The sequence below is a fragment of the Danio aesculapii genome, chromosome 7, assembly GCF_903798145.1.
Source record: "Danio aesculapii chromosome 7, fDanAes4.1, whole genome shotgun sequence".
Taxonomy (NCBI): domain Eukaryota; kingdom Metazoa; phylum Chordata; class Actinopteri; order Cypriniformes; family Danionidae; genus Danio; species Danio aesculapii.
The window spans coordinates 40635813-40651799 of NC_079441.1; the positions used below are offsets into that span (position 1 = coordinate 40635813).

Consider the following 15987-nt stretch of genomic DNA (forward strand, 5'->3'; position numbering starts at 1 on the left):
GGAAAGTGCGAGTATGTCTGCAGTCTGGAGGTATTATAAAGTTGATGATAATAAGCCATAGCAAACTGAGATATATGTAAACTTGGGATTGCAAGAGGTGGAAAGTAAAAGGCTACATTTAACACAACAAACCTAATAAGGCACCTCAAAAACAAACACCCGACACAATACAGCGAGTTTACTCAGGCAACCCAACCAAAGACGAGTCAGCTCAGGATGCAGGAGAGTTTGAGGAGAAAAAAATATTCCCCATGACAGAGCGAAGGCACGGGACATCACAGCCAAGATAGCACAAATAATCACAATGTGTGACCTGCCATTCGCCTTTGTAGAGAACCCTGGATTTCTTATGCTTATTCGATTTTTTTAATATTTACTGATGCACTGAAGTTTAAAAGTGAATAACGTATGTTATTAATTACTTGATTGTTCAAGCTACCTCACAGAAGTGCTCTGTTTGGTAAGAGTTGTTGAATGTTAAATAATTAAATGAAAAATAAGGAACATCCTGGATCTGTTCCTTTGCTCTTCTTTATTTTATAGATATTATATTATTTTTTAATGTATTGTAGAAGTATCGGATTGGGTTTCGGTAGATGCTCAAAATCAAATGACTCAGACTCAAGGGTAAAAAAAAAAACCTCAATCCTTAAACTCTTTGATGCATTTTCCCCTTTCATTTACAAAACTGTGATATATTCTGAATGTTTTTATATAAATATCAGGAGTATAATATCGTTAGTATCGTATTGTGAGTCCCTCCCCTAATATACAGCTGCTTCAAACATAACATAGATAGAATCCCTATGGCAGATCTATTCACATGTGGAGGAGGGTATCCAAAATTGGTGCAGATCAATAACCCTAACGCAAATGAAAGCTGAAGTGACAGTAACCAATCACACCAATGACAATGAACAAACTCCACATTTGATGGAACTGGGCCTGCTTGCCCAATGGAGCTTCTTGACAGACATTTTTGAATTTGTATAAGAATTACAATGTCATCATTTAGTGGAGCATAAATCAAATGTTTGTGTAACGGAGGCGTCCTACATAAATGTTTATTTTTGTAAGGAAATCATTTAAATAGGCAAGACCCTTTTTCCTCAAACATAATATTTTTTTGACTGAAGAAAGAAAGAAATCAACATGACTACTGGATGAGTAAATTATGAGGAATTATTTCCAGTCTGGAAGTGAACTAATCCTTTAAGAGATGCTGCATAACTGTTTTTTTCCTCAAGCAGATGTACTCCAGCAATCTGTTGCAGCACACTTCCTCATTATAGATGAGCTGGCACTGAAGGAGTTTGCAAAAATCAAACTCCATCTCATTTCTCTACTTTCCATCTGTACTGCTCACACTGAAACAACAGTAATTACAAATCGCTCTATCGTTCAGTAAGTCCAAGCTTTTGAAAGCCAGTTTGCTACAAATCGCATAGCATAGCTGTCAAAAATATTTATTAACAATGCTATATTTGAAAGTAATTTTCTGCAGTATCAATACACCATTACCAGCTGTGCCGTCCTTCTCTCTCGAATAAGCATGCTACAGTATTTTTAATCATATTGAGGCCAAGGCACTGCATGTTTCAGAGGGAAATGCTCATGCTGGCAGCTTGTGATTATTTTCAGCATCTCAGTTTGAACAGCTTAGTTTACAGTGAATGCAGAGAACTCTAAGGACATACACTTCTGAGTTGCGAGTTTAACAAGCATTTGGGAACACGATGTTACCCTTACCACTGATTTACATTTTACATTAAAGTCCCCAAGGAATCAAAACTAACCATGAACAATTCATCTGTGCTGGTCATTAAGAAAAAAATAGTTTGCCTTTATAATCTTTAATTAAAATCTGAAAATGCACTTCCTGTTTGTTTTCAGTTAAATTCTCAGATGATGTGATTTTGAGGTAATGGGCCTGGCTAACATATTTAAATCACGCTGCTCCAACTGTCAGTTTTGACAACAAACAGAAATGGTGAGCAGGAGGAGTCTGTTAGGTTGTAATAACTCTTCTAAAGACACTTTCCCAATCTTTCTGAACAAAATGCCTACTTTACTACATCCATTCAGCCCACAGTAGAAAAAATAAGCCACGGCCACTGTTTGCTCATATAAAATGCTGTTTTTCTACGAACTGTCACAATACGAAGAAAAAATAACGATCGCAGCTTCTGGTTCATGGTTACTTTAGGTAGCATGAACAGATGTAAACCAGTTATTGTAGAAACTTTAAAGGTTTCCTTGTAGTTATCAGCAAAAAAAAAAAAAAACTCTTGTAAGTCAAGGTATTAAGATATAGGTATTGAAAAGTCTTTTTTTTTTTTTTTTTTTTACTTCAAAAAACATATTTACATACGGTTACATATTTATATCTGTAAAATAATAACCAAAAAGCTTTTATTATTAAAATTACTATTACTATTATTATTATTATTATTAGCTATGCAGTGAGACCAGTACAGCACAGCACAGCCTTTTTTAGGCCATATTTTGTGCCGGTTTAGCTTTCGGGAGATCATTTATGATAGCCAAAACCTCCATGGATCCTAAATTATTATTATTATGATAAAAATCCAACGCTGAGAATTCCAGAGTTTCAGTTGATTTATAAAATATCCATTGAACTTTTTCTTAGTAAGCAAACAAGCAGTTATATACACTGTAAGAAATACAGGGTTCCACACAATTCATTCAGGTAACACTTTATTTTGATGGTCCATTTGAGTATTAGTAGACTGTCTGCTTAATATCTGTTCATCTGCTCCTTCAACAGACATTTAACTGACTATAAGAAACTTTGCAAGTACATGTCAACTTAAACTAACCCCAACCTAACAGTCTACTTATAATCTAATGAGAATTAGTTGGCATGTAGATGCAATGTAACTTAAATTAAACAAACGGACCATCAAAATAAAGTTTGACCTTCATTCATTTTGTCCCAAGACAAATCGATTAGGTTCACTTAATAGATCTAACAAATTTATGTGGATTGAACATAAATTAAGTTGTCCCAATGAAATCTGAATAATAGTGTTGTTTCAGCTTATTTTATATAAGTCGTTTGACAAGCCCCCCTACCCCCCCCCCTTTTTTTTTTTGAGTCCAAGTAAATAAATCTCACCACCTTCTCACCACACAACAACCCCAAACCAAGTGTGCCTCACACAGGTGAGCGGGCTTGACAAACCACCTGTAGAAACACTCTTCACTTTTCTCTTGTTTTAAAAAACAAACACTTCCTCTTACTCTGGCACCTAATTATCTGACCACAGTTCCTTTGTACAAGTAGCACTTCCTGTGTGTACTGCCTCTTTCTGTTGAATTGCTGAATGTCTCCTCACTTGTAAGTCGCTTTGTAAAGCTTATTCATATAGCAAATTGATCACAGCAAAGCTAACCAAAGTGATGAAACAGACTCAAGGATGGGGTTAAAGACATCGGTCACACTTTACAATAAGGTTTCGTTAGTTAATGCATTTACTAACATGAACAAACAATACACAATCATGTACAGCATTTATTAATCATAGTTCAACATTTACTAATTCATTAACATCAAAATTCATGCTTGTTAACATAAGTTTATGCAACGCAAGTTAATGAACTATTTTCATTAACTAACATTAACAAAAATGAACAAATACTGTAAGCAAATGTGTTTGTTATTCATTGTTTGATCATGTTAGTAAAAAAATACATGAACTAACATTACCTAACCTAAAACAACCTTATTGTAAAAGGTTACCAAGGAATTAAAACAAAACATTAGACACTGATCCAAACAACGATTAAAAGGTTTGTGGGAATAAAGAAACATTTTCAACATGGTTTTAAAAGATGCAAGGCAGATATCCAAGGGCAACTGCTTCCAAAGCATACTAAGGTATACTTAAATAAATGTTGGATCCTTAAGGTTTCTGCATTTTTTCTCTCCAATGGTATCAAAAATTATACTGAAGATTGACTTTTTCAAGAAACTCTCTCAAAATCAGAAATCCCAGAATAGAGACAAAACTACATCACAGTTTTTTATCTCAAACTCAACAACATCTCTTAATTGTGCTTAAACACATCTAGATAGGTTCAAAACGTTTATATGAAATGTTTATGACACACCATATAGTGTCATGTGAATCTTACTGCTTTCTGTGCCAGGGTACGACTACTCTTAATGAAAACTGATGATATTATAACAGAATGAAGGGAGTTCGGAAGTCAGAGGGAGTATTGATTCGCTACAAAGTCAACAAGTAAAGAACATTGATAAATAGCTGGTGGGACATTTGAACTAGCTAAATAGGAGGGAGTGAAGGAAAAGAGAAGGAATCAGCAGGAGAAAATCTAATGATTGGCAAATATTGAAGAGCCGGTTCCTTATGAACAGTGTGCTCATAAAATTTTATTTCATTATCATAATTCTGACTGATGCAACTATAAACATATTATTCTACAGTATTTACAGTAGGGAAATTTAAATTTGGGAGAAGTTAAGGGAATGACAAATACAAAGGTATACACAGATGTGCATCATACAATACAATGAATGGGAGAAAGTGCTATCTGAAATATCTCCTCACTTCTAAATAATAAAGCAAATTGGTAATTGGTGAAGTCATCCCATCACTTCAACTGAGGCACATTTCAGAAAGAAGGTTAACTGAAAAACGTAGGTCTTTCTTTTTCATCCCTTTAAACATGTTTTTAACCTTTTAATCTGTTTTAAATCGTTTTAATTCTTTGTTGAGTGAGAGAGTTAAAGTAAACAATAACATGATACATGAAAATCTTAATAAAGGCATAAACACATTAAGGGTGTTTATTTGCTGAAATTTATATTGAAATCTGATTTATTTGTTTTGTGCAACGTATATTTGTAAGGTTTTTGTGCATGTTATATATACAGTTGAAGTCAGAATTATTAGCCCCCTGAATTCTTAGCCACTGATTTATTTTATCTTTGCCATGATGACAGTAAATAATATTTGACTAGATATTTTTAAAGACACTTCTATACAGCTTAAAGCGACATTTAAAGACTTAACTAGGTTAATTAGGTTAACTAGGCAGGTTAGGGTAATTAGGCAAGTTATTGTATAACAGTGCTTTGATCTGTGGACAATTGATAACAAATATAGCTTAAAGGGGCTAATAAATTTGACCTTAAAATGGTTTTAAAAAAATTAAAAACTGCTTTTATTCTAGCCAAAATAAAACTAATAAGACTTTCTTCAGAAGAAAAAATATTATCAGACATACTGTGAAAATTTCCTTGCTCTGTTAACCAGTAAAACTCTAGTGCCGTTTTGGGATTTCCGCCTGTATTTTGCCTACCCAAATTTAAAAGCTTCCCAAATCCACATGCAGAGGTGTAAATGAAAAAAATTGGTATCATTTTAAAGAAAACCCTTAGAATTTTCATAAAACTCTATTGAAAGTGTTTAAAATAACTGTATATGTTGTCTGTGTTATAATAAACACCTAAAAAAGGCGCTTTTTGTATTTTTTTTTTAAAACTCAAATTTGAAAGTGTACCTTTTAGGTTCTGTGTGGTCTAGCTTGCTGTAATTAATTTTGGTGGCTCCTGCACATGTCTGTAATCATAGGAAAAAAGAAAAATGTCTCTGCCATAATCTATGCAAAAATTGTTGTATTCCAACTGATGAGAGATGCTATACAAGCCACAGGGACTGATCATTGTTTTCAGATTTCACTATTCTTTTGTTTGATCAAACATAATTCACTGTGTTTAGACCACGTCAGACATATAAAAAAAAAATTACTTATGCACATCACCTCAAAAACAGAGGGGAAATGGCCCTGAAGCGCACAGCATAAGGTAAGAGATGACAGCTGTCTTTGCTATCTGGGGCTGCTTATTGATCATAAATGTATTGTTTTCACTTCTGCGCCAAGGAAACACCGCGATTCATTCGACAACCGTTTGATATGAGAATATAATTCAGTAAAAAGAATGCTAGAACCATATGAGCACCGGCAAGGGCTTTCATTTGAGCTATAACTTGTACATGTGTCATATATGAACCATATGAAAAATATGAAAATGAACCAATGTTCAATACCCAGCTCGGGTATCCAAAATACTGTGTATTTAAGTGAAAATAACTTTTGTACAGTAAAATAAAAATTAAAGTGATGCATATGTGCATAAAATATAAATTCTACACTTTCAAACGAAACCACTTAAGGGGGTCTTGTGCAATGCTTGCCCTTTAAATCTTAAAGCGAAAGTCGGTGACGTCACAGTCACGGTTTAACTTGTTCAACATCTTTTGGGAAATATAAAAAAAATAATAATAATAATAATTCAAAGGGGGGCTAATAATCCTGACTTCAACTGTATATTGAAAAGTGGAAAAACAATAAATCGTTATATGAATGATGTGATGTTTAAATAATTTCCATTGAAATAAGTGAAGGTCATGTGCAACACAGCATCTCATTTCTCAGAGTACGCGTTCTGTGTTCTCACGGTCTCCCGAGTTCATTCTTCTGAAGTGACCTGGCAAGACCAGTCTTCACAAGAACGCGAGTCCATTCTCTGCGTTCTTGGAATTGAGAAACAGCCACTGTTTTTTCAACGTCGGTAGGTGTGTGTACACTCATACTAAAGTCTTTTAAAGTCTTTAGAAGCTTAAATAATGTGCAACGTCACTTCATGTTCAGTGTGTGAGAAGCAGCTTTCTTTACTTTAAATCAAAGTTTGTGATGTAGTGAGTCATCTTGTAGCTGGTTGGTTTGGTTCAACTTTTTAAAAAAGCCTTTTTTTTTTAATCTTTATGGGGAAATTACTTCCAGAATAAGTGCTGCTGAAAAGGTCTGCGAGCTCTAATGCACTCTATTGAAACATATAGGACTTGGATCTGTATGCCCAAAATAGCTGCCTGGAGGCGTTGCAAATATGGTCAGAGAGTGAACAGACTTTCCTAAAAAGAGACTTTTGATACTCACAGTCTAGGGATGATGTTTCCTGCATACTGAACAAGCTCATAGAGATCAGCCACTTTGCGGCCTTTGGCAAACTCGTCAGTCAAATACACCTCCAGGTAATGCAGCTCATCTGAAATGGCCATATCTACAACAGGAATTCAGCACGGTAAATAAACGACACCTCTACAGATGACATTAAATGTACAGAAGCTGTTGACAGCACAGAACACCATTCTTTAACACTCGTACTCTTAAACTCAAGAGTGCAAATGTATTTTTTTTCAACAAACAATGCAATGAAAACACGTACAGAGTTCATAATAGCTCTTAGGAGAAAGCATAGACGTCCTCAACTCCCCCAGCATATTTGAGGCATGTTTCAGTGCATCCATCAGCTTGTTCTTGTCCTGAAAAAAGTGCATTAATATTAATAAGGGTGAGCAACACCTTCCGCTCTCTAAACTTAAAAATCTTGTCTTGTTTTCCAATTTGTTCAGGGCAAGAGGCTCAACACGGGTATGGAAAATACAGGTCTCAGGATTCAGTTTAGCAAACATTATGGATGGTATGAAATTTGCATTCCGTTAACTCACCAGACAGCGCTTCATTTGAAATGACTGAACCTTGACTGCCTGCACAGCTTCATCCAGCAGCTTCTCCTGCTCATCCTGCGGCGACTGCTGTGTGGTAGGCTGAAATCATTTTTAAAAAGTTTAAATTAGTTTAAATACCAGTCAAAGAACTGCAAATATGCAGACGTCGCACTGGAATTATTTGAAAACCCTCTGTGTTTAGAAAAACTATAATTGAAAGCAGGTGGCAATGAACAAAGTGAAAAGCAGCAGAAAGACCGAAGGAACCTGCTGTTCCCTTAGTTGATTTAGAAGAAAGTGGCAGTGAGAAATGTCTGCCAATTCCTGCTGCCTTGAAGCTAAACGTCGTTGTGTACAGTTAAGAAGACGGTTGCCAAAATGTTTCATTTTTACCGCAGTGTTGTTTCAATGATGAATAAAATAGGGTATCATTTTCAGTGACAAATCTACTATATATCAATAATTGTGTTAAAATCTAACTCTGCAGTTTTCAAATAAACAAATAAACAAACAAACATGTTCAAAAACTCCACTCGATGTGTTCTGTGTCTGTTTACTTTGGCTGACAAACAGAAATTAATTTCTTAGTGCTGTTGAAACATTGTTCATTATCAAATACACTAACTACATTGTACAATACAAGCAGATTTAAAACTGCTGATTAACACTTTAACAGCAGGATAATTTTCTGTTTATCAGCCAAAATATTTTTATTTTCAAATCTGTCCAATTTATCAATTTAAGGACAACCTTACCTTATCTGATCAAAAATAAATTACTTAAATTGTGAATCGCAGGGGGCGGAGCACTCATAGCATGGTCAGTTTTCTATATTCTGTATTCTATATGCACTTTCTATAACCACACCTGCTCAGCGGAAAAACTCCACTGGAAAAAATCCACTCAAATAATGTGCTGACATGAAATTACTATGCAGTACACTTGTTTCTGCTTCCTCAATAGCTACTATGCTGTCATGGCAACACCAGTAATCTGATACCTCGTGATTGAAGTATGATTTATTAGGATAGTAGTTGGACAATACAAAGATAAAACTATTTTAATATCTACAATCTGAGGGTTGGAGGAGAGAAAAAAATATATAATAATAAATAAAAAATAATAATTTAAAAAAAAAAAATTTAAATAAAAAATAAAAAAATAAATAAAAATAAATAAATAAATAAAAAAATAAAAAAATAAATAAATAAAAATCTCCTTTGAAGATTTCTAAAAGAAATGCATATTTTTATTTATTTATAGAAGACAATGTAAACAACTGATGAAACAAAATCATTAATAAAAATGATCTTCTTTGCATATTATTCTAATGATTTTTGGCATAAAAGAAAAATCAATAATTAGAACCCACACTGTAAAAAAAACTGTAATTTTACGGTTTATTTCCGGTTTATTAGCTTGTTCAGGTGTGTTTGATTAGGGTTGGAGCTAAAATCTGCAGGACACTGGACCTCCAGGAACAAGTTTGGTGATCCCTGGTATAGACAGTCATATTGGGGTAATATAAAACACACCCAGTCCTTTTTTTTTTTCAATTTAACAACATAAAAACGGTGGACCAATTGGAGCAGTTTTCAGACCGACCGCAACTTGACATAGGAGTGCGGTCCCCCCGCCCACCAAATTGATTGACAGTTGCGTATTAACAAGTCTCCGTAGTAACGCGTATAATCATATCAACAAGACAGGACGTGCGCAAAGCAACCTGGAATAAAAGGTGTGTTCAGTTCGCTAGGATCATCAATTATCATCAAACGTGATCAAGAGTGAGTTTGACAAGTTTAAAATGTTTTAAAAAAGTGCATGTTTTTAATGAATTACAGCAATTTTACCGTCTTTACTATCAGCACAGCCGCGTGTCAGAACAATTATAAAGGAAGACGCTTCAATCCCGGTTTGTGGACATTAAATCATGTTTATTTTGTACATTAATATAACAGATATTCATACAGCAGTGGAGATTAACCTGTATCCTGTCACATTTGCGTGCAAAAAGAGTGTAGAGCTAAACGCGCGCGCTGTCTGTGTGTGCACGTGAACTTTGTAACGACATTGTGTGTGACTCATCGTTGCAGCTCCACAACAAATGCATCAAATACTCATTGGGAAAGTTCTTACTGTAGTATTTCTCACAATCGTTACGCGAGATCTTTTTTCATCATGTCTGTCTGTGGTCTGAAGCAGCCGAGGGAGGAGATTAAGGCACGCTGACAGGCACGTGGAAATGGTGAGCGTTAAGGACTAGCATTAAACGTGCAGTACACAAAAAACCTGATGGTCAGAGCTAAAAAATAGAAACTTATAAAAGGTATAATAAAAAATCTGATCTATCTATCTATCTATCTATCTATCTATCTATCTATCTATCTATCTATCTATCTATCTATCTATCTATCTATCTAAAGGCTATTGGCTTTTTAGTGATTTTTTTTTTTGTGAAATTGAAGTTAATAAGTTAAATTTCAAATCTTACAAAATTATATTATTTAATAAAATAATATTTAATTATTAATAATTCATTCATTCATTCATTCATTTTCTTTTTGGCTTAGTCCCTTTATTAATCCGGGGTCGCTACAGCGGAATGAACCGCCAACTTATCCGGCACATGTTTTACGCAACAGATGCCCTTCCGGCCGCAACACATCTCTGGGAAACACCCATACACACTCATACACTATGGACAATTTAGTCTTCCCAATTCACCTGTACCGCATGTATTTTGGACTGTGAGGAAAACCGGAGCAACCGGAGTAAACCCACGTGAATACAGGGAGAACATGCAAACTCCACACAGAAACGCCAACTGACCAAAAAAAATCCAAAAATTTTCAGCTTCAGACTAGAATTTTAATTTTGGTGCGCCCCTACAATAATACTTAGTAAAGTACCTTGGTTTATGTATTGGGTAGGATTGGGGATGTAGAACAAGATCATAATTTAAGTACTAATAAAGAGAAAATATGTTAATAATAGGCAGGTAATTATCCAGTACTTAATAGCGGGAATTGTTACTTAAACAAAGGTGTTCCCAAAATAATAATAAAACGCTCTTTTTGTTTGCGATTATATTCATTGTTCTAGTCTTCAGTGTCACAGAAACTTTCAGATGGGAGCCTCCTTTTTTAATAAAAATTGTAAAAGTTTGTTACATTATAAATGTCTTTAATGTGATTTATTTTTCAATTTAATGCATCCTTCCTCATAAAATCTCACTGAACCTTCAAACAGCAATCTGTATACTTTATGTATAAAAAACTATTTTCATTAACATGCACAGTAGAATTCAAAAGCTTTCAAGATTTCAAGTAGTCTATAACACTCACACAAACACTTTTCTTTGCCACATTGCAATCTTCGATTAAAAAAATATGATTAATAAGACATCTTTTTTCCAGAATGAGATAAACATGTTTCATTTTTTTTAAGTTATATGAGATTTAAATTCAAGATGTTTAAAATCAATTCTTGTAATTTAAAACTATTTAAATAATAACATTTAAATAATGGTCCAGGGCAGCACCATGGCTCAGTGGTTAGCACTGTTGCCTCACAGCAAGAAGGTCGCTGGTTTGAATTCCAGCTGGGTCAGTTGACATTTCTGTGTGGAGTTTGCATGTTCTCCCCGTGTTGGCGTGGGTTTCCTCCAGGTGCTCCGGTTTCCCCCACAGCCCAAAAGACATGCACTATAGGTGAATTGGGTAAACTGGCCGTAGTGTATGTGTGTGAATGTGAGAGTGTATGGGTGTTTCCCAGTACTGGGTTGCAGCTGGAAGGGCAACTTCTGTGTAAAACATTTGCTGGATAATTGGCGGTTCATTCTGCTGTGGCGACCCCTGATGAACAAAGGGACTAAGCCAAAGAAAAATGAATGATATGAAAATAATTGTCCATTAGTTAAGGTTAGTTAATAAGTTTACTAACATGAAGTTAACCTAAGTATGAACAATCTTGTACAGCATTTTGTCATAGTTTACTAATGCATTATTAAAATCTAAATGTGTGAACAACCATTTTTTTATTAACCAACATTAACAAAGAATAATAAACACAGTAATGAATGTACTATTCATTCATTTTACATTCATTTTTTTCTCACTAAAAAGAGACAGAATCAATATGAATACGTGTTGAAGATATATTTTGACAATGATAAATACTGTAGCTACAGGATACGCTGAGGCTGGGACACGGTGTCTTCAGCGTGAACAACCAGAGAAGACCTTAGATTGGAGTTTGCAGTAAAGCAACTGTTATTGCTGCAAGTGACGCATGTTCATTATGTAAACACATTAACAGACATTTTTTCTTTTTGAATGTTACCAAAATGTCTTGTAAAGTTAATTTAATAAACTTAAAAACATTTATGTCAATAACAATGATGAGCCCATGACTTTTTTTACTCTATATTGATCTATGAGCCAATCACACAGCAGAAATGTGCAACAATAGGCCTCTAAAAGTGTGCTGATATTAGAGATATTCCACATTTTCAGCCACCGAAAAATTTTTCAGCCGAAAATATGTTATGCCATTTAATAGACCCTCTAATATTTGTTGCTTCAGTCATTGTTAGGCTACTCTTTTATATCTGGAAGCATTAACAACTTATATCAAAACATATATTGTGATCGTTCAATATGGAAAATAATAATCGAAACTGTATTTTTGCCATATCACCCAGCCCTAATATCCAGTGTGACAAACATCTTATAAAAAGAACAAATATTATAGAAATAAGAAGTTTCACATAATTGCAAACATGCAGGAAAAAATGGTTCAAAGTCGGGCTGCACATTACATCGTTTAAGCATTGATATCGCAATGTATGCATCCGCAATAGTCACATCGCAGGATATGCAATGTTAGAACCTATTGTTGTAATTATATTTGACCAGAAACCACAAGTCAAAACACATAAGATCTGTGGAGACACTGCAGAATTTATTCATAATACAGTGAATGTTTATCATCTGCTGAGTGTTTTAGGGCCTGTAGCTTTGTGAGCATTTTAAGGTCGTTAAAAGCATTTTAATAGTGCATAAAGAAGTCTAATAACTGATGAAGACTATGCAATATTGTTTTATATTTGTTTATTCAATTTCTGAAAACTATAAAGCACTGCTTATTTCACTTTATTATATGCCCCAATGTGTTATTTTATAATGGTAGTTTGTTATTTATATATATGTGTATATATATATATATATATATATATATATATATATATATATATATATATATATATATATATATATATATATATATATATATATATATATATATTAAATCACACTGTTTTTGTAATTAATCATGATTAATCACGAAACGCCATATTTATTACAGAAATAAAAAACAGGCATGTAAGTGCCGTTTGAATTTCAAAACAATCAATGCCAATAACAAACAAAAAATTATTTCCATGTTGGATTAAGGGGACTACAAACACACACACACACACACACACATACACACACAAAGTGCGTGCAGTACAGCGCACCCAGTGAGCAAGGGATCCCTTCAGATTCTTCAACACACATGAACACGTTCAACAAATTTGCTTAAACTAGGCGTTCTAAAGTATGGCTGTATTTTACAAGCAATTCTGACACAGCAACGTGAAGCTGACGCTTTACAAACATTGCATGTAATGGGGAAACAGGTCAAACTTAATGAAACATTTGAGGGTGCATGGAACCAACTTAAAGGCAGAGAAATGGGCTGTCTAAGCAGCGATTTTTGATTACCTTAAACAATCACTTGAGTCCCGAAATGCAGAGGTTTTCTTTCAGTTCGCCATGCAGTATCAAATTCCATTAAAACATTCTGAATGAAAATATGCTAATTCAGAGTGAACTGCTGAACTGCAGTTAAAGTCGGAAGATTAAAAATGAAAGACTCGAAATTGCATGAAACTCTGGAGGAAACGCTGGATAGCCTGGTGATGCAACATCAATAGGTTTATACTGAAACTTTCCTTCTAAAAGCGCGTCCTTGGTCTTATCCAAATTTCTTTGAACGTTAAACACACGTCGACAACAAGAAAAAAAACTGCAACTGCGTTAATTGATTGATTTATTTATTTTTTACGTGTTAAATATTTCAAATTAATCACGTGCATTAAGGCTCTAATTTTGACATTATATATATATATATATATATATATATATATATATATATATATATATATATATATATATATATATATATATATATGAGAGAGAGAGAGAGAGAGAGAGAGAGAGAGAGAGAGAGAGAGAGAGAGAGAGAGAGAGATTAACTTAATTAAAAAAATATATATTTATATTTTATATTTCACTCCCCTTCCCAAATCATCCCAATAAGTCTAAATGAATAACTTTCCAAATAGAGTCATCTGGTGAAATTATATTTATATGGCAATATGTAAGCGCAGAAAAAAAAATATATTGCAATGTCACATTTTTCCAATATTGTGTAGCCCTAGTTCAAAGTAAAGTTTATGAAGTGTAACACAGCAGAAATCTACGGTCTCTTAAATTTCAGGCCAATCAGCCTTTTACACATAGCCACACAATAATTAAACTCAAAGAATTGAAAGAATGCCACTATATTAATCTATATTACCATAATAAAAGATGTTTGTTGGTGTATTAAATGTCTGTAGGTATATGACCAATATGCATATGACCAATTCCATGCAAATGGCCATTAAAAAAGAACCTTGCCATGAAAAAAATAGTTTTACTAAGATAGCGAAACCCTTTCTGGTTTCTATTTTACAGTACTTATAAGTATAAATACTCAAAAATGTCTCTGTCAATGTTTTCGAACAATTATATTTGATTTATCAAAGTCACACAAGTGCCAATTTCAGATCGGTCACATCCATAACCAAGAATTTACCTCATAAATGCAAAAATGTTAAATGAAATCAATCATTTGTGTTGTATAGTGAGCCAACTCTTATCATTTTGATTAGCGTTGTTTCTTTTGGGTTCTGCAGTTTAATTCACAGAATTTCTACAAAGTATGTTGGACATTGAAAACTCACAGACGTTTTTGGTCACATCCATAACGCATGTTTATTTTCCTCATTTAAAATATAAAAATGTTTACAGATTCATATTTTTCTGATCCCATAACTCTGTGGTTAGTAGTTTTTGAAAATATAAACAGATGTTTCAATATAATGTTAACATATACTTTCTTTGTGAATGTATATTTTAAGTTTTTAACGCAAATGTCACATCCATAAGGGTGGAATTGCTCATATACAGGAGTTAAAGAACTGAAGATGTGTCTGTGTTGTGTATGGTGGAGTGGTTTTGGTGGGTGACGCACAAAATGACAATATGTCCTCCTGGTTGAGTCCTACCAACCCATCGTTAGTGCCAGTACGAAAGGTAACACTTGGCATGCGTAGCATTTCTAACAGAGTTTTGAAAACCGCAAGCACAAGAGACCATGATTTAATTTCAACTCAATGAATGAACCCGTGACTACGGCTCATGTTATGCACATTTCACATATCAAAAACATATGTAAAAAAGGACCTGCATTTAAGGTATATTCGGCGCTTTAATTAATGAATACAAATTGCCTATGTAAACATAACTATAATGATAAAAGCAAGGCTAATGCTAGCAGGATTAGCAGTTTAAGGCATTTAATTTTGCATAAAACCTGTGGATTGTAATGACAGCAAAACATAACACCAACAAATATGCTTAACCTGCAGGCCGGATGCTAAACCGCTTGCAGAATAAACATAAGAGAGCAGATACATGAGAAGAATTATGTGTATGTAGGCCTCCGCATCTCTGACGCTAATGCTAACGCTATCTTCACAGACGCCAGAAAAGCTAACCAAGAGACCCCAGTGTCTCTCTGACACCATCTCGGGTATAAACAACTCAAGGGCGCATATAAAGCATCCATCAAGTATGCGTATGATGATAGTAAAATCTTACCATGATTATCAGGTATGTTAGAAGGAATACTGGATGACCCCCTGTGAATGTGTCGTGTCATGTGACTGCTGTTGTTCCGCCTCATGACGAGCGCTGCCCGCACACATCACAAGACATAAAAGCTGTATTATCCGTCTTTAAAACCCACTAGAAACAATATGGAAAATTATTATATATGTATCCATAATGATTGAATTAGCTGCGTTGTGTCATTACATGATAATATCTGAAGTAAGAAGTGTTTAGAAAATAATAGTTTCTCTGAACAACATTCGGTTAGCATTTAATAGTAATAAAATAATGTACACGTCGCTTGGACAGATAAAAATAAAATTATTTAAAATTGATTTATGTTTATCAGGAACGACGTTACTCACGCCCATTTTTGGAGCAACCAATGGCAGGCCAGAACGTTTATTCCTGGAGCGACACGTGTTCATTTTCGCGCGAAATTG

General features: G+C 34.2%; 1 protein-coding gene across 1 annotated transcript in view; it reads right to left on the reverse strand.

Annotated features, from left to right (window-relative positions):
• The window catches only part of vps35 (VPS35 retromer complex component), a 61028-nt gene extending 45389 nt beyond the window's left edge, over positions 1 to 15639 (reverse strand). Inside the window, 5 exon segments of the mRNA XM_056461961.1 lie at positions 6988 to 7111; positions 7277 to 7373; positions 7560 to 7658; positions 15533 to 15576; positions 15579 to 15639. Of these exon segments, the coding sequence (XP_056317936.1) occupies positions 6988 to 7111; positions 7277 to 7373; positions 7560 to 7658; positions 15533 to 15576; positions 15579 to 15639 (425 nt within the window).
• Between the last annotated feature and the right edge of the window lie 348 nt (positions 15640 to 15987).